Consider the following 21,109-nt stretch of genomic DNA (forward strand, 5'->3'; position numbering starts at 1 on the left):
CTTCCGGGGACGACACTCCAGCCCCCCCCCGGAACCGGAAGTTGAGCCTGGGAGCCTTGACGTTAGGAACGAAGTCGAACCTGGATCTGGAGCCGGGTGAGGAGTGGCATCGCGAGGTTGCGTGGTGGGGAGGACTGCTGAGGAGAGGCCTGGGTATTTTTGGCCTGATCGCTGTCCGGTTTTAGAGGAAAGGGAGGAGCCTGAAGGCGGGGCCTAGAAAGAGACCCTCACCTCCCGCATCTGTGACCGGCGATCGGTCTCAGGTCCCCAGACCCCTCCCTTCACCTCCTAGCCCAGGTTCCGGCTCCCGCCTCGCCCTCCCAGCATGTTGAAGGGCATTAGAGATTTGGTCTTTACTGCTTAGTGAACCGGCCCTCTTCGTGGCCCTAGGGGCTGGCTTGGCTTCCCGATCTCGATCTGTAGAGCTCTCAAGCCTCCGCATCTCGGGTACTTTCAGAGTTCTAGGAAGCTTGCCCCGCCCCTTTGGGTTGTCACCCTCGACTGTCTACCTAGAATGGAGTCAAGATTGGAGTTTGACTCCAAGCTTATTCCGCCCCTCTCCCTCCTTCAGGAACTTAAAGGGAGAGGGACGTTTCCCAGGCTTGATGTTGGTGGCATGTGCAACGTTTAGGGTTTGGAAGGACTGTTCGTAAAATGGCTTTGACTTTACAGAGTTTTCAGTCCGGGAGCGGTTCAGCTTTTGGGCTGTCTTAGCAAAGAGAGACCTATTGTTCTGCTGCAGCACCTGAGAGGAGGTCTCGCTCTTCCTGGGCCTTTTCTGCCTGTAGAATAGTTAGAATGATGTTTAGATCTCCAGTCCCCTTCTTGGGATGACCCTTGAAAGGACCTCCAACTCATCCTTCTGTTGCTGGGCAAGATCGTAATAGTTTGATAGCGACCTATCAAACAAACATTAGAACAGAAACAGAATTACAGGTATGCTTTTGGATTGAAAATACCCATAGTAGTCTGCTTGACCGATAAGATGAATGACCTTTGTCATGGAATATTGCTACATTTTAGAAATCTTAATGTTTCATTTGTGAGGGGTTAATACATTTTTTTTCATGGAAAGAATGGGGTCAGAGTAACATTTGGATTATTGTAGGTCAGACAAGGGATACTGTTCTCCCAAACAGCTACTTCACAGGTTTTGTGTCTGTGTGCGCGTGTGCGTGCGCGTGTGCGTGTGCGTGTGCGTGTGTGTGTGTGTGTGTGTGTGTGTGTGTGTGTATGTGTGTGTATGTGTGGTTGAACCACTTTGCCTTAGTGGTTAAAAAACAAAAACCCAGTACATTTGAAGTTACTTTGTTTTGGGGATGAATGGATGACTTGGGGGTAGATACAATGCATGGAAAGTGGAAACATTGTTTTATTTACCTGTAAAGTCATGGTAGTTACCAGGCAGAGGACTCTGTGTGGCTTACTTGACACTGAAAATCATACCACTGGAGAATGGCGGCTGCTGTTCTGTTCCAGTAAGTCTGTCTGAAGTTGAAATTTATACCTTCTTGGCAGTTACACAACATGGGGTTCACAGTAACAAAATCCTTGCTTTGAGGAAAGTGACTAGGTACTGGCGGGGGCAGGAAGTTTCTGAGATCCTATGGTAGTGTGGGAACAGTTCAACTGATCACGGCCTGATAAGGTCAATCCCTTTCGTCCCTTCCTTCCTTCCCTGAATAGTTGCTCTCTTCTTAGAAAGTTTGTTTTGACTGATTTCTTTCTTTTTCTTCATTCAATAGGTGAGATCAAATCGGGGATGCTTTCATAATGAATGTCAACCAGTCAGCTCCACCTGTCCCACCATTTGGGCAGAGCCAGCCCATCTACCCAGGGTACCATCAGTCTAGTTATAGTGGGCAACCAGGACCTGCAGCTCCTGCCACTCTCCATGGAGCCTACAATGGCCCAGCGCCAGGCTATCAGCAGGTACCTCCTCAAGGTAAGCTTCCAGGTTCCTTTTGAGCTAAGGAAGGGAATGAGCAGTCTGAAGGTTAGACTGTATTGCTTTAACGAAGCTGCCTAGATGCTGTGATTGAAGAACGTGAATCTGGCTCTCTGAAAAGGAAGGTCCTGGGAATGGTTTCACCTTATTTTTACATGTGACTGTTTCTTCTTAAGCTACCTAGTAAGAATGCATCTTACAGATTCAATAACAGCTCCCACTTTGGTGGGTGTCATGCTGGACAGCCTCATTACTGTTACTGCGTTACTAAGAGCTGGATGGAAGGGTTGTGGTCATAGCTCTTCTGTTGCCTGTTGACTTCATCTCCCTGAAGTCACTTGTTCCTCATATGTGTTGAGGATGCCTCTTATTTGACTTCTGGATCTTACTATAATACTACTCTGGGACACATTTGCGTGTAAATGAATCTGAATGGAAAAGTGTATTTGTATGCCTGACTCGTAGTATTCACTGGATCTTATCATTTTCCTTTGCTTGGGTTTCTTCTTCTTGGATGTTCTGTAATATGAATGAAATAGAATTTGGTGTTGCATTAGATTCTATGTGTGTCTCTTGGGGAGTTGAATGTAGGCCCTGTGTATCTGTGCTTTAGCATTGAGCTACGCTGCTGCTAAGCCCTCAGTTTTGTTTTATATTGCTTTTCCAAGGAGGGTAACTGGTCCTCTGCATGTTAATCTGGCAGACCTAATAAAGTTATCAATAGTAGACTTTTGGTTATACTGGCTGAAGAGGTAGATCATGCTAAACTCTGAGTCTTTTTGTTGTTGTTTTCCAGACAGGATTTCTCTGTATATCCCTTGCCATCCTGAAACTCTCTGTAGACCATGCTGGCCTGGAACTCAGAGATCAGCTTGGCTCTGCCTCCCTAATGCTGGGATCAAAGGCGTGGGCCACCACCGCCCAGCAACTAAACCTTATGTTGTTTAAGAGTAGATTCCACCAGGCCTACTGTTACAGGCCTGTAATTCCAGTTATAAGGGAGGGTGCAGTAGGAGGAATCCAACCTCAAGGCTTGCCTGGGCTGTAGAGTGACTCCAAGTCCAACTTAGGTAACAGAGTAAGAGTCTGTTTAAAAATAAAAGTAAAAAAAAAAGTTATAAATTATTAGCAAAGTGTTTGCCTAACAAGTATGAGATCCTAGGCTCAATCCCCAGAACCATCAATGAATGAATGAATGAATGAATGAATGAATGAGGTGGATGGGTTGGCTTTAGAGGCTTGAGATAGTTCAGCAAGTAAAGGTGTTTACCTCTAAGTATAATGACCAAAATTCAATCCCTGAGATATACGTTGTGGAAGGAGAAAACAAGTTGTCTTCTGATCTCCAAACACAATAAAAACATAAATATAATTTTTATGGTGGTTAGAGAGATGGCTTCATGATTAAGAGCACTTCTTATTCTTGTAGATGATCCAGGTTCAATTCCCAGGACCTACATGGCAGCTCAAACCATCCAGAACTCCAGTTTCAAGGATTCCAATTCCCTATCTTGACCTATACAGGCACTAGTCATGCATGTAATCCACAGACATCCATGTGAGCGGAACATTCTTACACATGAAATAAAATACATGTTCAAATGTAAATAACTACATATGAAAACTTTAAGAAGCAGGTCAGGCAAGGCATGGGTAGGTTTTGAAAAATGAATGAACTATTACCACTTTAGTCACACTGTAAAAAACCAAATGGTGAAGTAGTAAAATTAGGTCTTGGTTCTTTTAGAAGTGCCTTGTTCTGGAGTGGGACTTTGACTGGACAGAGTCCATTTTTGCTCTGTTATGTTTGACTTATCAGAATGGAGTTTGTCATTCTCTTTTGAAAGAGGTTTGTTATTGAAGGGAAATCTATCTGGTTCTGTTATGGTTAGTGAACAAGTTCAGCTTGTGAATCTGATTTTTCCTAAGGGTCAGGAACAAGCTAAGCTTAGTGGAAGTAGTTTTGAAGGGAGAGCTGATCAGAGAAAGGACAGAGCCCAGCTTTTGTGAGAATGGAGGTAACAGCATTAATAATGGGGCAAGCCGTCTGTCCTGACAGAACTCTCAGAGGCAAAAACAAGGTCTCCAACTTGTGAGAACTCTCCTGAACATGGAAGTGGGCAAGAAGAGTGTGAATAGGATCTAGGAAGTGTACAAAGGAAGGGTCTGAGCGGCCTTTCTGGTGGCTGGCATTAGCTCAGTGAAGGAACACTTGCCTAGCATGCGTGCAACCCTGGACTCAGTCCCCAGCAAAACAAACCAAACAAGCAAACATGCCCCACCTTCACCCTCAATTTCGTGGCTTTCTGGTCCTCTTGACTCCCAAATGCTAGGATTATAGGTGTGCACCACCATATAGTTTCTTTTAGATTCAGTACATTTTTATCTTCTTTTACTGGTGAGTATGTTTTGCCTGCATGTGTGGATTCAGAAGAGGGGGTCCGATCCTCTAGAATTGGAGTTAGAGATGGTTGTGAGCCACCATCTGGCTACTAGGAATGAAGCATAGATCCTCTGCTACTAGAACCCAGGTCTTTTTTTTTTTTTAAAGATTTATTTATTATAAGTACACTGTAGCTGCCTTCAGACACACCAGAAGAGGGTGTCAGATCTCATTATGGATGATTGTGAGCCACCATGTGGTTGCTGGGATTTGAACTCAGAACCTTCAGAAGAGCAGTCAGTGCTCTTAACCACTGAGCCATCTCTCTAGCCCTAGAACCCAGGTCTTAAACTACAGAGCCATCTTTCCAGGCCCTGGCAGGTGCTGGGGGTTGAATCCAAAGCTTCATACTAGGCAAGGAACTGATTACATCCTCCTTAGTTCCCCAATTTCTTCTCTCTCTCTCTCTCTTCCTCTCTCTCTCTCTATTTTTTAAAGATAGGGTTTCTCTGGGTAGCCCTGACTGTCCTAGAACTCACTCTGTAGACCAGACTGGCCTCAAATTCACAGAGACCTGCCTGCCTCTGCCTAAGTACTCGGATTAAAGGCATTAAAGAGTCCTATGTTCTTATAGACTAGTTCACTATTTCTTTTCTTTTCTTTTTTAAAGATTTTATTTATTATTACATCTAAGTACACTGTAACTGTCTTCAGACAGACCAGAAGAGGGCATCAGATCTCATTATGGATGGTTGTGAGCCACCATGTGGTTGCTGGGATTTGAACTCAGGACCTTCTGAAGAGCAGACAGTGCTCTTAACCAGTGAGCCATCTCTCCAGGCCAGTTCATTATTTCTTGCTCATCATCTTCTACATCACCCTCTACATGTATCCGAGTTTCTAAGTTGTGGAGTCAGATGTTTTCCTGAAAAAGGATGAAGGCTGTCTTAGCTTGAATGAGGAAGCGTGTGTTGATCAGAGGAAGGCCCTACATTGTGTTGCTCTGACAACTAGCTTCAGAGTCAGAGCAAGTAGCCTGCCTGTTGGTTGGCCATTCACATGCCAGGTACTGCTGAGGTGAGATGGCGTGGTGTCCCTTTGCTGTGAGCTGGAGGGTGTGGGCAGTGAAGGCTTCTCTTACTGATTGCTGTTTTGCTTTCCTGCCTCATGATATAGGAGAAAGTTATTTCCTATCCATTTATTTCTCTTCTTTACCCTCAGGTGTGCTGAGAGCCCCACCTTCCTCGGGGGTACCTCCAGCCTCTGCAGCACAGGTCCCTTGTGCTCAGACTACATATGGCCAGTTTGGCCAAGGTGATATACAGAATGGGCCAAGCTCCACAGCTCAGATGCAAAGGTATGTACTGGGGAGCCTAAAATCAGTGTGATGAAAGTAGGTTAGGAATATTCTGAGTGTCTTTTTTTTTTTATCTATCCTATTTGTCTTCTTTTAATTGTTTTTTATTACATTTATTTATTTTGTATGTATGAATGATACGTGTATGGGCATGTGTGGAGAGTCGGAGGACAACTTGTAGTAATCTGTTCTTTCCAGTATGTGGGTTCTGAGAATCAAACTCAAAAGTCTTTAGGCTTGACAGCAGGCATCTTTACCCACTGAGCCATGTTGCCAGCCTTTCCAGGCTACAGTACTACTAATGTCCAGACCTATTATGGACCCATCTTAGTACCTGGGTTCTTTTCCATATTATCTTTTTGTGAACCTGGATTTTTCCCCACTTTTCCAGACATCTATTCCCACAGTGGTTCCAGTCCTCATATGAGTTTATGCTAAGGAGGAAATGGGATGGAGCTCAGGGCTGCCTGTATCTGTCTCCCTTTTCACTAGGCCAGGCACATAGTAGGACTGACTGGTTCGCATAGTAGGACTGACTGGTTTGCATAGTAGGACTGACTGGTTAATTTTGTTCACAGTCAGTTCTGAAGTACACAGTTCTGAAATGAACAGACTCTGAAGGAAAGTTGCATAATGAGAACCTAATAAAGTTCTCTTTGCATCAGAGTCCATGAAAGGAGGGAGGTCACATCTGTCAGAATATTGTTTGGCTTCTGGTAAGAGCTGAGAAATATAACCAAGTCGTGAATATGGAAGTGGAAAAATATGATTCCAGCACTCACCAAGTGTCTTGTATTCATACATTAGCACTGAGTATAAGTCTTAGATAAGGCAAACTGGGGCACAATTCATGATAATAGACAGACAAATAGAAGAGTCGAGAAGTTGGAGAAGTAGGCAGATTTCCAGTATGGTCTCAATGTGTAGCCCTGGCAGTCCTGGAACTGGTTCTATAGACCAGGTTAGATTTCAAACTCACTGCCTCTGTCTCCTGAATGCTGGGATTAAAGGTGTGTATTGCCACTGCAATACACAGCACATCAAAGACTTTCAGCTAGGGTAGAATATTATTATAACCTGAAAACTGTTTTGTTGAAGTACTCTGGAAAAGAGAGATGAAATAGAATTTTAAGAAAAAATTTGCCCCCACCTGAAAATTAGGCCGTTAGAAAGAGAATGAAAGCCTCCCAGGCCAGAGAATACGTGGGGTTTGAGGTCAGAGCACCCGTTTGGTGGAAATCACCAACCCAAGAAACCAGGGTCTTAAACTTAAGCAGGTGCTGACTATAGTTCCATGTACTTTCCCACGAGGTGCTGGGATTAAAAGCATGCGCCACCACCGCCTGGCCCTGGCAAGCATTTTTTATTACAGTTTCTTTGTTTGCATACATGCATGATGAGTGCAGAGGTCAGAGATCACTTGTGGGTGTTGGTTTTCTTCTTCTACCATATAGATCTAGAAATCAAACTCAGATTAGGCTTGGTGGCAGAGCCTTTACCTAAACCACAAGCCACCTCACTACTCAGGCTATGGTGTGTCTAATGGAATAGAGTTTGTTTGTTTGTTTGAGACAGGGTTTCTCTGTGTAACAGTTCTGGCTGTCCTGGAACTCGCTCAGATAGATCAGATTGGCCTTGAACTCACAGAGATCCACCTGCCTCTGCCTCCTGAGTGCTGGGATTAAAGGTGTTTGCCACCAATGTCCAGCTTAATAGAATAACATTTAATGGAATGGGAATATCATAGATAAATTTCACAAAAATATGAAAAAACCCCCACAAAATCCAGTGTGTATGTATGTATGTATGATGATTTTATGTACACTGGTGACATATCTATGTCTGTCTGTCTGTCTGTCTGTCTATCTATCTATCTATCTATCTATCTATCTATCTATCTATCTATCTATCTCTGTATGAGATCCCTTGGGACTGGAGTTAGAGTCGTGAGCTGCCATGTAGGTGCTCAGAACTGAACCTAGGTCCTCTGGAAGCCAGCCAGTGTTCTTAACCACTGAATATCTCTGCAGCACATGGTTCTATTTTTAAAAGGCTAAAAACTGACAAAACTGAACTCCAGTGTTTTAAACACAAAGGGATAGTAATTGCGAATTAGGAGTAGTTGCCCCTGGGAGAAAGGGGAGAGAATCATGAAGGAGACACTTGGAGGGCCTTTTGGATGTAGTAGTATGTACTTTCTGATTGCTTTCTTTTTTGTTTGTTTGTTTTTTGTTTTTTGTTTTTTTTTTCAAGACAGGGTTTCTCTGTGTAGCCCTGGCTGTCCTTGAACTCACTCTGTAGAACAGGCTGGCCTCAAACTCTAAAATTCGTCAGTTTCTGCCTCCCAAGTGCTGGGATTAAAGGCGTGCACCACCACTGCCCAGCCTGGTTGCTTTCTTATGCCATTTGTTATATTAGAGTTGTTCAAATGTACATGTCTATGTTACATCTTAAAAAGTAAGTTGGGACTCAGTTTTAGACTTTGGTTCTAGCTCTTTCTGTTATGCTTTTAGGGTTTTAGTTCTCTATCTGCTCAGTCTCATTCTTTTGCTATAGGTTTAGATTAAATAGAAAAACTATAGATGCTATATATAGGTGTGGTAGAACCTTGGATAGCATAACACTAGGCAGTTGATAGCATTGATTCACACTACTTGAGGAGTACCATGCAATATAAATAGTCTAACAAGCCAGGCTGTGGTGGCGCATGCCTTTGATCCCAGCACTTGAGAGGCAGAGGCAGGCGGATTTCTGAGTTCGAGGCCAGCCTGGTCTGCAGAGTGAGTTCCAGGATAGTCAGGGCTACACAGAGAAATCCTGTCTTGAAAAACCAAAAAGTATGTAAGTAAGTAAGTAAATAAATAGTCTGACAAGATTTGTTGAGCATCTGCTGTGTGGCTGGCATGTTTAGTGTTGTGGACCACAAAACAGTGCAAAGCCCAACAAAGAACTTGAGGTAAGGGTCACGAGCAGTGATACTAGTTGCAAACAAGCGATGGGGGTAATTCGATAGTTCACCATTAGAGTACTTGCTTGCCTAGCATATGCAAGTGTCTGGGTTCAAGTCTTAGTACAATACACATAAAAGAAATACCAGTTGAAGTAGAAGTGACTGGCTTGCTGAATGAGTTAGTGAATAGATGAGTGTTAAATTAAAGAACTGATCAAGTATAAAGTACTAGTTATTTAGTAGAGATAAAATAAGGTAGGGAGGGACTGGGGAGATGGCTCAATGGGTAATGGTGCCTGATAACCTCAATTTAAGTACCGCAACCAATTCCAGATGTGTGGTGCACATCTGTAATCCCAGCACTCTTGCAATGAGATGGGATGTATAGACTGGAGACTTGGGCAGAAGCTTGAGGTCCAGCTATCCTGGAGTATGCTGTGCAGCAGAAACTAGAAAGGCTGCTTCAACATGGCGGAAGTGGGGAACTGATGTCTGAAGCTTGTCCTCTAACTTCCACATGGTTACCAACCTTGGCATGTATGTGGGCATGCATGTACACACAGCACTCTGGAGGCAAAGGCAGGTGGACCTCTGTGAGTTTGAGGCCAGCCTGGTCTACAGAACGAGTTCCAGGGCAGCCAGGGTTACCCAGAGAAAGTCTGTCTCAAAAAACAAACAGAGTTGAACAATCCAGCTGTATTTATTCAGTCTCACATTAGTGAGCACTTGGTGTAAGTCTGTGTGTGTCTTTCCTTTCAACTTTCTCACAGAACTGATGTAGGATTGAAGCTCAGGAGATGGTAACTTGTCTATCAAAATAAATAGTATTCGACTTGAGAGTGCTTGATATGTGTGGAGTGAGCCTAGTGGAAAGTACACTTTGCCACAACTATACATGTGTGAAACTATCCGAGAGCTCAGGATGAACATAAAATGCCAGAACACAGTGTAGCTTCCTGCTATAGTGTGGAACTCTGCCAGCTTTGACAGACATCCCACCTTCAAGTCACCTCTGCTTTTACTCTCTTTACAGGGTGCCTGGTTCTCAGCAGTTTGGGCCTCCATTGGCCCCTGTGGTCAGCCAGCCAGCTGTGCTTCAGCCCTATGGCCCTCCTCCGACAAGTTCACAGGTGACTGCACAGCTGGCCGGAATGCAGATCGGTGGTGCTGTGGCCCAAGCCCCTCCCGCTTCTGGGTTGGGCTATGGTAAGTAGTTGTGGGACTAGGACACTATCATCCACTTTTCAGAAATTTTGGTCCTAGAAATTTTTATTTCCTTCACCTTTGAGCCCCAACAGGGACAGTCTTTTGATTTGTTTTTTGTTTGTTTTTTTATTTGGTTTTGTTTGTTTGTTTGTTGTTTTGTTGATGGGAGCAGAAATTACCAAATAGGGCACAATGACTTGGGCTCCATTCACCTCTACTTCTTCTGTCTCTCAGGTCCACCAACATCATTGGCCTCAGCCTCAGGAAATTTCCCTAATTCTGGTCCATATGGCTCCTATCCTCAGAGCCAGGCTCCTCCCCTTAGCCAGGCTCAAGGTCATCCTGGAGTCCAGCCTCCCCTTCGACCTGCCCCACCACTGGCTTCCAGCTTCACGTCCCCAGCTTCAGGAGGTCCTCGGATGCCTTCCATGACTGGTCCACTCCCGCCTGGACAGGGCTTTGGGAGTCTCCCAGTGAACCAGGCTAACCACGTGTCCTCGCCTCCTGCTCATGCTCTGCCCCCAGGCACCCAGATGACTGGGCCCCCAGTACCACCACCACCACCTATGCACTCCCCTCAGCAGCCTGGTTATCAGCTGCAGCAAAATGGTGAGTTTTTCCCAGCATCTGGCTAGACATCAAAGGCTTCAGCTATTGAGAGGTTTTGTGCTGGGCAGTGCTATTGGGAGGCAGAGGCAGGCAGATTTCTGAGCTTGAAGCCAGCCTGGTCTACAGAGTGAGTTCCAGGACAGCCAGGGCTACACAGAGAAACCCTGTCTCGAAAAACCAGAAAGAAAAAAGAGGTTTTTGTTTGTTTTAGTACTGCTTGCTAAAGTAAACCAGATGGGACAGCTATTGCTAGGATATGAAATTTATAAGACATTTCTCGTGCTTCTTAGTTCATTCAGATAGCGTGGCCTTTCTTTGAGTGGCTTCCTCAGGCACTACTAGGCCTCATAATCTGTTTCAAAGGGTCCAGTTATTTTCTTGAGGCTTTAAGAAGAGATAGGGAAGGGATTTTGAGTTTGTCAACCTTGTGCCCTTGTCTCTCAGGTTCCTTTGGACCAGCCCGAGGCCCTCAGCCTAATTATGAGAGCCCATACCCTGGAGCACCTACCTTTGGCAGTCAGCCTGGGCCTCCTCAGCCATTGCCTCCTAAGCGCCTGGACCCTGATGCCATTCCCAGCCCTGTAAGTAGGGGCTCATGTGGTCTTGGGAAGCATACGTTGTGGACCAGAGGAGCAGACGGATCTAGATGACACAATTGCTTGGCATTTTTGATAACATTCCATTTTCTATCTTTTTTTTTTTAAAGATTTATTTTATTTATTTTATATGTGTGAGTACACTGTAGCTGTACAGATGGCCATGAGCCATCATGTGTGTGGCTGCCGGGAACTGAACTCAGGACCTCTGCCAGCCCCACTCCCTCTGGTGTAATTCACTGTAGCTGTCTTCAGATGCACCAGAAGAGGGCGTCAGATCTCATTACGGGTGGTTGTGAGCCATCATGTGGTTGCTGGGATCCGAACTCAGGACCTTTGGAAGAGCAGTCAGTGCTCTTACCCGCTGAGCCATCTTGCCAGCCCAACATTCCATTTTCAACCATCTTCTTGAAGACTTAAAAGTCTAAGCGTAGCCGGGCAGTGGTGGTGCACGCCTTTAATCCTAGCACTTGGGAGGCAGAGGCAGGCGGATTTCTCAGTTCAAAGCCAGCCTGGTCTACAGAGTGAGTTCCAGGACAGCCAGGGCTACTCAGAGAAATCCTGTCTTGAAAAACAAAAACAAAAAAAGTCTAAGCATTTGAAATGGAATTGGAGTTCCCAAAGTCTTTAAGGCAGTTTAACTCAACAGCTATACAGGGAAGAAGGGAACTAAGAGTGATCAGGATGGTGATAGAGCTCTGGGTTGAGGGCATTGTTCTATGGCTCTTGGAAATAATAGTAATAAATAATAATAATAATAATAATAATAATAATAATAATAATAATAATAGTAATAATAGTAATAATAACAACAACAACAAAAATGGTCATCTTTGTCCTTCTGTGGAGTAGTGGCCATGTCCCACTCCCTTAGATCTAGTAGGGCATCATTTTGTTGCTTTTCAGAGCAGGTAGGAGCTCTTTAGTATTAGGTGGTTAGAGCAAGAAAGACTCATTGGTTTCTCTCTGCTCCTATGTAGGCAGTGTTATAGGATGATGTCCCCCAGTACTATTCACTGGCAGGTCCCTACTATGTAAATGTGGAGCAATCACAGCATATAAAGGCAGGGTGCATATAAAGTCCATTGAGGAAGCTCTTTGTCCCCTAGAGCTGCTGGAATACTCACCCCTTCCTTATCAGACGCAGGTAGAGTAGTTCGTTCACATAGGGCCTGCTTTATATCCTGTCTGTAACATTGATGTCAGTTACCTCTTCATACTTAGTCATTGTCATATTCCATTTGTTCCTTCCCTCTTCCTTTGGGGGAACTACCATGGTGAGGAAGTCTATTGTCTAAGGGGGAACCCAGGAGGACTGACAGGCTCCCCACCCCGTTCCCCTCCCCTGTTTCTCTCCTCCACGGTGGGAAGGAGAGTCTAGCTGGATAGCAGAGACATCTCCCAGCATGAAAACTCTTAGCTATAGATTTGACCTTCTAGGGAACTTCTTGTTCCTCAAGTTTTTCCACTAGGGCCTCCTTAGAGAGTCCTGCTTGGCTCCTGCTTGCTCTACCTGAGCTTATCTTGCTCACTTGTAGTCTGAGTCACTGAGGCCTCCTTTTGTGAGACCTCTGTTGGGCTAGAGAGACTTGGAATTCCAGATCCATTGGGTCCCTGACTTCTTCAGTCTGACCTAGACTCCAGCTCGTCATGTCTGATTCACCAGGGTTAGAGAAGTAACATCTGCCTCTTGTTCTTTTGTCTCCCTGTGTATCCCTGCTGCCTTTATTATTAAAACACTAAAAGCAACTTAATGAGCTGCCTCCTCAGCAGAAAACCAGGCACAGAATAGACCCTGATGCCATTCCTAGTCCAGTAAGTGCAGGGGGTGGGAGTCCGTGCTTGTCATCCTGTGTTAGTGTCACTCATGCATGCCTGTGATTTCACCTCATCCACCATGTCCATCCTTTTCATTCTCTTCCCTGAGCACTTCTAGATCCTTGCTTTTATAAGCTGAAGGATATGCATGCCCTGAGTCACAATGTCCAGAAGAAATAGCGAATGTTAGCAGTGCCTGGAGTATGGGTGGTGGATGGCCAGCCTTTAAGGGTGGGCCCTGGGGCATGTTATGCTTTGGTTTTAGTCCTGCTGGCTCCTCCAGGAGCTTGTGTGTGGCATGTGATGGAACCAGACAGAGTTGAGCAGCAGATCCTTCCAGTATGGTATGAGGGGACATGTTGTAGTGGGTGACTATGAACGTATAGGTTCATAGCATTTCTTACAGGGGAAGAGATTTCTTGCTTTGGGAGAATGTGGGCCACCTTCTCATTTGAGGAGTTTTAGCCTTTGGTATATCTCTAAGCTTCAACTCTTTCTGCTGCGGGATATAGTCTTATTTGCCCGTTACTTTTTCTGGTTTTATCAAACTCATCTTGAAGTAAATGACCAAAGGTCACCAGCCTGAAAAGGGTCTGATTACCAGCTTTGCATATCCTTTTTATGTTTGTTCTCCTCAATGTCTTGTCACAAGTAGAGGTTTGAGGACTGGGCCATAAGGATCGGGCACTCATCCTCTTCTATATGGACCCATTGATGCTCACCTGAAAGGAAGGCAGCATTTGCTTCCTTACCTTACCTGATCATTTCTGCCTGTTTAATTCTCTCCTCCCTGTGTTCCTTGTTAATTTCATTGAGTTTAGAACCATTCTGGGTAGATTCATTTCTATATGGGTTTCTGTCCTCTGTTCTCCTTGCTCTGACTCAATTTATCTTATGGAGAGGAAGGGAGGGAAAGGTTTGATGGAGAATGGACTCCAATCATGTCTTATAAGCTTTCCTGGAGTGGACGAAATGAAAGGGTATTCACTAGTGATTGGAGGCCAGGGGGTGGTTTATCAGAAAGTCCATTCTCACCAAGGCCTACCCAGCATCTCCTGCTAACTGATGCAAAGTGGAAGGTCAGTATTATGGCACTTGATAAGGTCTCCAAAAGGAGAGCATGTCTGGTGCATGAAGTGTTTTTGGGCAAGTTATCTTTTCTTGTGCTACCAGCTCTGGCCTGCTTTTGTCCAGTACTTGTTTTTATCATCCCACTCACTTCACTTCTTTCCTACAGATTCAGGTTATTGAAGATGATAGAAACAACCGGGGTTCAGAGCCATTTATTACTGGTGTACGGGGACAGGTGCCACCTTTAGTCACCACCAATTTCCTGGTGAAAGACCAAGGTGAGAGGAACTTTAATATCTGTTTCCTTAATGGCAGCTAATTCTCTAAGGCTGTCAGCTATGTGTTTGTCTGTCTTTAACCAGAGACCAGTACCTCCCACACTACTTCAGTCCGTCAGGGTCTAAAAGCTACTTCAACTTTTAACATTTGTGGAGGTGGAGTGACTCACCAATGAAGAGCTGGTATCCAGAAGGCTTCTGTGATGTGACTCAAATCTTCCTTTTTCAGGGAATGCAAGTCCCCGTTACATTCGATGTACATCCTATAATATCCCTTGTACATCTGACATGGCTAAACAGGCTCAGGTGCCTCTGGCAGCTGTCATTAAGCCACTGGCAAGGCTGCCCCCAGAGGAGGTAAGTCTGGGAAGGGGCTAGAATACAGTGAAAGGGGGTGGGGAGTATGAGGTTTCTTTCTACATGGGACTCTGGCTGGCATGGAAGACATAAGGGTTGGGCAGGAGGAGGCAGGCATCATCTTTGGTATCTTTCTTTCCCAGGGCCCGAACCTGGTAGCAGTGGTAAGGATGAAAGCAAAGGCAAACAAACTACTTTTTGAGACCAGAGTTCATAGGAGGAACAAATGAAAAGAAACAGAGCCTGCTGTGTGTGGAGCTTCACACCTGTAATTGTAGCACTTAGGAACCTGAAACAGGAGGCCATAGAGTTCCAGCCCAGCTTACCCACATAGTAAACTCCATCTCAAAGAGTTAGCCCTGGTACTCATGAAGCAGAGGTAGGCAGCTCTCTGTGATGAAGCCAGCCAGGGCTTTACCCTGTCTTAAAACAGATAGGGCTAGCCTAATTTCTAGAGGTAAGACAGCTGGATGTAGGAACTTCTCATTGTGTGGTCACATTTATGGATGATAACAAGTCTGTTATTCTGTTGTGTGTGTGTGTGTGTGTGTGTGTGTGTGTGTTTGGTTTTTTCGAGACAGGGTTTCTCTGTGTAGCCTTGGCTGTCCTGGAACTCACTCTGTAGACCAGGCTGGCCTCGAACTCAGAAATATGCCTGCCTTTGCCTCCCAAGTGCTGGGATTAAAGGCATGCGCCACCACCGCCCGGAGTGTGTGTTTTTTAAAACTCAAGTTGTATTGGCTTGGGTGTAGGCAAATAAATGAGAAGGTACTATTGTATCTAGTACTTCATCCCTCACCTGGCTTGGACTCCGATCTGTCAATCCATTACTTAAAATTAGCATTTTTTGTTTTTCTTTTTTCAAGACAGGGTTTCCTGTACACCTCTTCTTGGGACTTACTCTGTAGACCAGACTGTCTAGAACTCAGAAATCTGCCTGCCTCCACTTCCCAAGTGCTGGGATTAAAGGCGTATGCCACTACTCCTGGCAAAAACAGCTTTTAAAAATTAGGTAGCTGTTTGTTTACGTCTTGAGAAGACCTAATGTACTTAAAAAGAGTTCTCTAGAACTGGACTGTCAAGGCACAGTGTACTGCCTTCCCATTTTTTGTGTGGGTGCTAGTGAGGACGGTTGGATGCTGTTCTTGTGTTTGTAAGATGATTATCTATGGGACCTCAGTAGGTGTCACAGAATTCTCTTGTGAGTGATGGGTGAAAATATCATAGATATACAGGGAAGGAAGCAAAAGTCATCTCCAGGACAGGAGGAGCCATCTTATAGAATCTTTGGCTTTCTCTTCATACACTCATGGCAGTCCCTGGCTTGCTATGGCTAGTTCATAGCCTTCATAGGCCATCTTCTTTTTTTTTTCTTTTTTTGAGACAGGGTTTCTCTGTGTAGCCCTGGCTGTCCTGGAACTCACTCTGTAGACCAGGCTGGCCTCGAACTCAGAAATCTGCCTGCCTCTGTCTCCCAAGGGCTGGGATCAAAGGTGTGCGCCACCACTGCCTGGCTCATCTTTTTTTAAGAAGAAAAGCATTTTGGGGTAGAAAATGAAGAGAGCGAGCTGGAGTTTTTTTTCCAGTTCTTCTTCTTCTTCTTATTATTTTTTCTTTGAGACAGGGTTTCTCTGTATAGCACTGGCTGTCCTGGAACTCACTCTGTAGATCAGGCTGGCCTCGAACTCAGAAATCCGCCTGCCTCTGCCTCCCAAGTGCTGGGATTAAAGTGGTGCGCCACCACTGCCCGGCGTCCAGTTCTTATTATTGTTCTCATTCCCTTCCACTGAATTCTTTCCCCAGGCAGAATACCTGAGCCATGCTGCCTCTCACACTAGCCGGTGTCATGTTTTGCCATATGTCTGATCCCTCTGTAACCTCCCTCCATCTGAGTCTCTTCTCTTCGTTCCTTAGGCTTCACCATATGTTGTGGACCATGGTGAATCTGGCCCCCTGCGCTGTAATCGCTGCAAAGCATACATGTGCCCTCTCATGACATTCATTGAGGGAGGGAGGCGCTTCCAGTGCTCCTTCTGCAGTTGTATCAATGATGGTATGTGTTGTGCCGGCTGAGCTTTGGGGCAAGGCTTGCATCCACATCGTTCTCTTTCTAATTAGATAGATGAGGGAACATTTCTTAGGAGCTGGGGAAGTAGGCACAAGTATTGGAATGACATGAAGGAGCTTAGCTAGGAGTTAGCATACTTGGGTTGAGGATGAATATTTTGAGTAACATACTGCATCCTCCCCACAGTTCCCCCCCAGTATTTTCAACATCTGGATCATACCGGCAAACGTGTGGATGCTTATGACCGTCCTGAGCTGTCTCTGGGATCTTATGAATTCTTGGCTACTGTAGATTACTGTAAGGTAAAGGAAGGTGGTGGGAGAGGAACAGTGGGTGGAGGATTGTGAAAGCCCAAAATGCTGTTAGCGTTTTCCTTACTCTGGCATGGTCCCCTTTGATGCTCATTGCCTTGTCTACTACTTGCTTACCATTTTCCTCTACCCTCAACATTTCCTTTCTCTACAGAACAATAAATTCCCTAGTCCTCCTGCCTTCATCTTTATGATTGATGTCTCCTACAATGCCATCAGAACTGGTCTTGTTCGGCTCCTCTGTGAGGAGCTCAAGTCACTCTTAGACTACCTGCCTAGGTGAGAGTTGAGAAGTACTGCTTCCTTTTGATTAATGGGAGGTGTTTGGGTTAACTGAGCAGGTGGAACATTATGTCATAAAATTGTGGGAGGTAAAGAAGGTGGCCAGTCTGGGTATAGTCTGGGTAACGATGTCACCTTCCACAGGGAGGGTGGAGCAGAAGAGTCAGCAATCCGAGTTGGCTTTGTCACCTATAATAAAGTGCTCCACTTCTACAATGTAAAAAGCTCCTTGGCTCAGCCACAGATGATGGTTGTATCTGATGTAGCTGACATGTTTGTGCCACTCCTGGATGGCTTCCTAGTCAATGTCAGTGAGTCTCGGGCCGTTATCACCAGGTAAGAGCCAGATGGTGGAGATGAGAGTGGGGAGGTACAACTGCAGAAGGCCAGGGAGTTGCAGAGCGGTTAGTAGATGGCCAGGGGTGTGTTCCAGGAGTTTATCAGTCTGGGAGCCAGATAACTATTCAGGAAATTGAGAATGGAGGCAGCTAAAATCTGGGTGGTAATTTTGGTGGTCTGCCATCATCTGTCTTTTCAGTTTATTGGATCAGATTCCAGAAATGTTTGCAGATACAAGAGAGACAGAGACAGTATTTGCTCCAGTTATCCAGGCTGGGATGGAAGCTCTGAAGGTAAGGCAGTCCTTGGCAACCTCCTTTCAATTTCCTCTGGCCATGTTATCTACTGGACTGATAACTGTCAACCTATGTCACACAGTTTGTGCCTAATGAACAACAAAGAAAAAGGTGAGCGAATAATGGATGAATAAATGAATGGTTTATCTTTGTTCTTAGGCTGCTGAGTGTGCAGGAAAGCTGTTTCTGTTCCACACGTCCTTGCCCATTGCAGAGGCCCCAGGGAAGCTGAAGAATAGAGATGACAGGAAGTTGATCAACACAGACAAGGAGAAGGTTTGTGACTTGAGATGGGGAGGGGCATTCCATTATAGAGGAAGACTTTCCCATGTCAACTCTTCAGTGCCACCTAGTGGACTAGGATTACATTCTGCCCATTTGCAACTGCCAACCCCATCACAAAATTCTTCATTGACTTGACTAGAATCTTCCCTTTTTCTCTTTCATCTTTTGCTTGAGATAGGGATCTAGCTCTATAGTCTAGGCTGGCCTGGAACTCACTAAGTAGTCCAGGCTGGCTTCATACTTGTAGTGATCTTGTCTCTGCTTTCAGTGTGCTGGGATTATAGGTGCCCAATTCCACCCTTCACCTTTTCTTTTTCTTTACCCTTCCCTTTCTTCCCCTTCCCCTCTCTATTCTTCCTTTCCTTTCCAAGTTTCTCCAACTGTTGGAAGTGCAAGGTGGCAGGTCTGAAGTTTTGAAACTATGAGTTTCTCATTTTACAATTCTCAAGTTGGGCAAAGCTTTTTGACATGTCTCCTCTTCCCTTTCAGACCCTGTTTCAGCCTCAGACAGGTACCTATCAGACTCTGGCCAAAGAGTGTGTGGCCCAAGGCTGCTGTGTAGACCTCTTCCTCTTCCCTAACCAGTATGTGGATGTGGCCACACTCTCTGTTGTTCCCCAGCTCACTGGAGGCTCTGTCTACAAATATGCCTGCTTCCAGGTACAGGATTCTGGGTGTGGAAATAACCTGCTTAGATGTGGAGTGACTCTTAGCTATTAACTTATTAGTGATATATAAAGTTGAGCCCAGGGTATAGTGGTTAGGTGCATAGGTTTTAAAGTCAGTCTTGGATAGATGGTGAGGCCCCCACTTACTGGCCTGGAATATTCAATTACTCATCTTTTGTTCATTCATCTGCAAAGTAAAGTTTACTAACTAGGATTTTTCTACAGAATGAAATAATTATATATAAAACACTATGTGTGCTACCTGCTATGTCACTGTCACTGTCATCCTTGTTTTTGCTGACTCTGACTAAGTAGGCTTGTAGAGAGGAAGGGGTGTAGGGAGACTGACTGCAGCGTGAGCCATGTGGCCAGTGATTTGACTTTGGGCATGGACTGCAGGTGGAAAATGACCAGGAACGGTTCTTGAGTGACCTGCGTCGGGATGTACAGAAGGTGGTTGGCTTTGATGCTGTTATGCGGGTTCGGACCAGTACTGGTGAGTTCTGGCTGAGGTTAAATCTAGTTGAGGCATATGTCCTACCTGTAGCCCTGACCTGTCCCATGGCTTCAGGTATCCGTGCTGTAGATTTCTTTGGAGCTTTCTACATGAGCAATACAACAGATGTGGAATTGGCTGGACTGGATGGAGACAAGACAGTGACTGTGGAATTCAAGCATGATGACCGGCTCAATGAAGAGAATGGAGCCCTACTGCAGGTGGCAGGCGGGAGACAGGGGCAGGGGACAGAAGTTGGGGTACACTCAATGGGAAGATAAGGGGTGGGTAAAATTGTGAGGGAGGGGTGTGAGTTCCCCCTTTCTTCCTTCCCCTAGTGTGCCCTGCTTTATACCAGCTGTGCAGGGCAGCGTCGGCTCCGCATCCACAACCTGGCCCTAAACTGCTGCACCCAGCTGGCTGATCTGTATCGAAACTGTGAGACTGACACGCTCATCAACTACATGGCCAAGTTTGGTGAGAGTAGAAACAGGGCAAGGTGGAAGTGGGAATGAAAGAAGGTCCAGGATGGTCAAGAGTTCAGCACTCCTGGGTAGGTGTGATGGTGGGAAGATGCATGTGATAGAAAGCAGATGAGTGACTGCTGTCTCTTCTTTCCATGTAGCATACCGGGCTGTTCTGAGTAGCCCTGTGAAGACTGTCCGTGACACTCTCATCACCCAGTGTGCCCAGATCCTGGCCTGTTATAGAAAGAACTGTGCCAGCCCTTCTTCTGCAGGACAGGTGGGGCAAAGATGTTAGTGGAGGGATTGGTTCAACAAAACTTTGCATTTTAGAAGGACTTCTCATGACCATTGACTTTATTTCCATAAATCCCTCAGTTGATTCTTCCTGAGTGCATGAAGCTACTCCCAGTTTACCTGAACTGTGTATTGAAGAGTGATGTTCTGCAGCCTGGTGCTGAGGTCACCACTGATGATCGTGCCTATGTTCGGCAGCTGGTTTCCTCCATGGATGTGGCTGAGACCAATGTCTTCTTCTACCCCCGGCTCCTACCACTGGTGCGAATGAGGAATGGAGTATGAGACACTGTACTGAGCACAGGGCCTCTAAGAAGGCAGGGGTGGATAACTTTACATTAAGAAATTTGTTTTTATGTACATTTCATATTACTATCTAGAGACTTAGCTTTCTTAGTTTGTGTGTGTGTAAAGGAGTGTGTCGTAGTTCTTGGTGATGTTTTTTCCTTTTTGTCTAGACAAAGTCTCCTCTTGATAGTACCGCCGAACCACCAGCAGTTCGAGCCTCTGAAGAACGCCTAAGCAGTGGCGATATATATTTGCTGGAAAATGGGCTCAACCTCTTTGTCTGGGTGGGAGCAAGTGTCCAACAAGGTGTTGTCCAGAGCCTTTTCAACGTCTCTTCCTTCAGTCAGATCACCAGTGGCTTGGTGAGAACAGGGTGTCAAGGATGAGATGGGTATGGAAAAACACTTTGGTGATTTGACTGTGGGTCAGTGTCATGCTGGTTCCTTTATTATATATCAGAGAACACTTAGGCAAGGGAAGGGGCTATCTCGGTTTTCCTGGTTTCCTCATTTCAGATGATATCTAAATCTGTGTTGTTCCCTCTTGATGGACTTAAAAGTACTTTATCATAGTAATGAATGAATTTTTGTTACAGAGTGTTCTGCCAGTTCTGGATAATCCACTGTCTAAGAAAGTTCGAGGCCTCATTGATAGCTTACGGGCTCAGAGAACGCGGTACATGAAGGTAACACAGATGGTCTGTGTTTTGCAGTGGTGGGGCTGGATATTGAACCCTGGGCCT

General features: G+C 45.4%; 1 protein-coding gene across 3 annotated transcripts in view; it reads left to right on the forward strand.

The window, feature by feature from the left end:
- Sec24c (SEC24 homolog C, COPII coat complex component) overlaps positions 1-21,109 on the forward strand; it is a 22,500-nt gene continuing 1,391 nt past the window's right edge. The window contains exons 1-23 of one of the 3 annotated variants that reach the window (XM_031361177.1): positions 1-96; positions 1,746-1,945; positions 5,553-5,688; positions 9,672-9,844; positions 10,079-10,453; positions 10,898-11,034; positions 12,796-12,864; positions 14,105-14,216; positions 14,446-14,573; positions 16,488-16,626; positions 16,828-16,943; positions 17,107-17,231; positions 17,379-17,570; positions 17,773-17,866; positions 18,029-18,145; positions 18,644-18,814; positions 19,222-19,318; positions 19,394-19,539; positions 19,657-19,795; positions 19,944-20,062; positions 20,161-20,340; positions 20,538-20,729; positions 20,963-21,052. In XM_031361177.1, the coding sequence (XP_031217037.1) occupies positions 1,774-1,945; positions 5,553-5,688; positions 9,672-9,844; positions 10,079-10,453; positions 10,898-11,034; positions 12,796-12,864; positions 14,105-14,216; positions 14,446-14,573; positions 16,488-16,626; positions 16,828-16,943; positions 17,107-17,231; positions 17,379-17,570; positions 17,773-17,866; positions 18,029-18,145; positions 18,644-18,814; positions 19,222-19,318; positions 19,394-19,539; positions 19,657-19,795; positions 19,944-20,062; positions 20,161-20,340; positions 20,538-20,729; positions 20,963-21,052 (3,219 nt within the window). In that variant the 5' untranslated portion in view covers positions 1-96; positions 1,746-1,773. Of the gene's footprint in view, positions 97-170; positions 937-1,745; positions 1,946-5,552; positions 5,689-9,671; positions 9,845-10,078; positions 10,454-10,897; positions 11,035-12,795; positions 12,865-14,104; positions 14,217-14,445; positions 14,574-16,487; positions 16,627-16,827; positions 16,944-17,106; positions 17,232-17,378; positions 17,571-17,772; positions 17,867-18,028; positions 18,146-18,643; positions 18,815-19,221; positions 19,319-19,393; positions 19,540-19,656; positions 19,796-19,943; positions 20,063-20,160; positions 20,341-20,537; positions 20,730-20,962; positions 21,053-21,109 lie in introns of those variants that run through there. The other 2 variants (XM_031361178.1, XM_031361179.1) reach the window with 2 other exon arrangements.

This window comes from Mastomys coucha, unplaced genomic scaffold (genome assembly GCF_008632895.1).
Source record: "Mastomys coucha isolate ucsf_1 unplaced genomic scaffold, UCSF_Mcou_1 pScaffold9, whole genome shotgun sequence".
Taxonomy (NCBI): domain Eukaryota; kingdom Metazoa; phylum Chordata; class Mammalia; order Rodentia; family Muridae; genus Mastomys; species Mastomys coucha.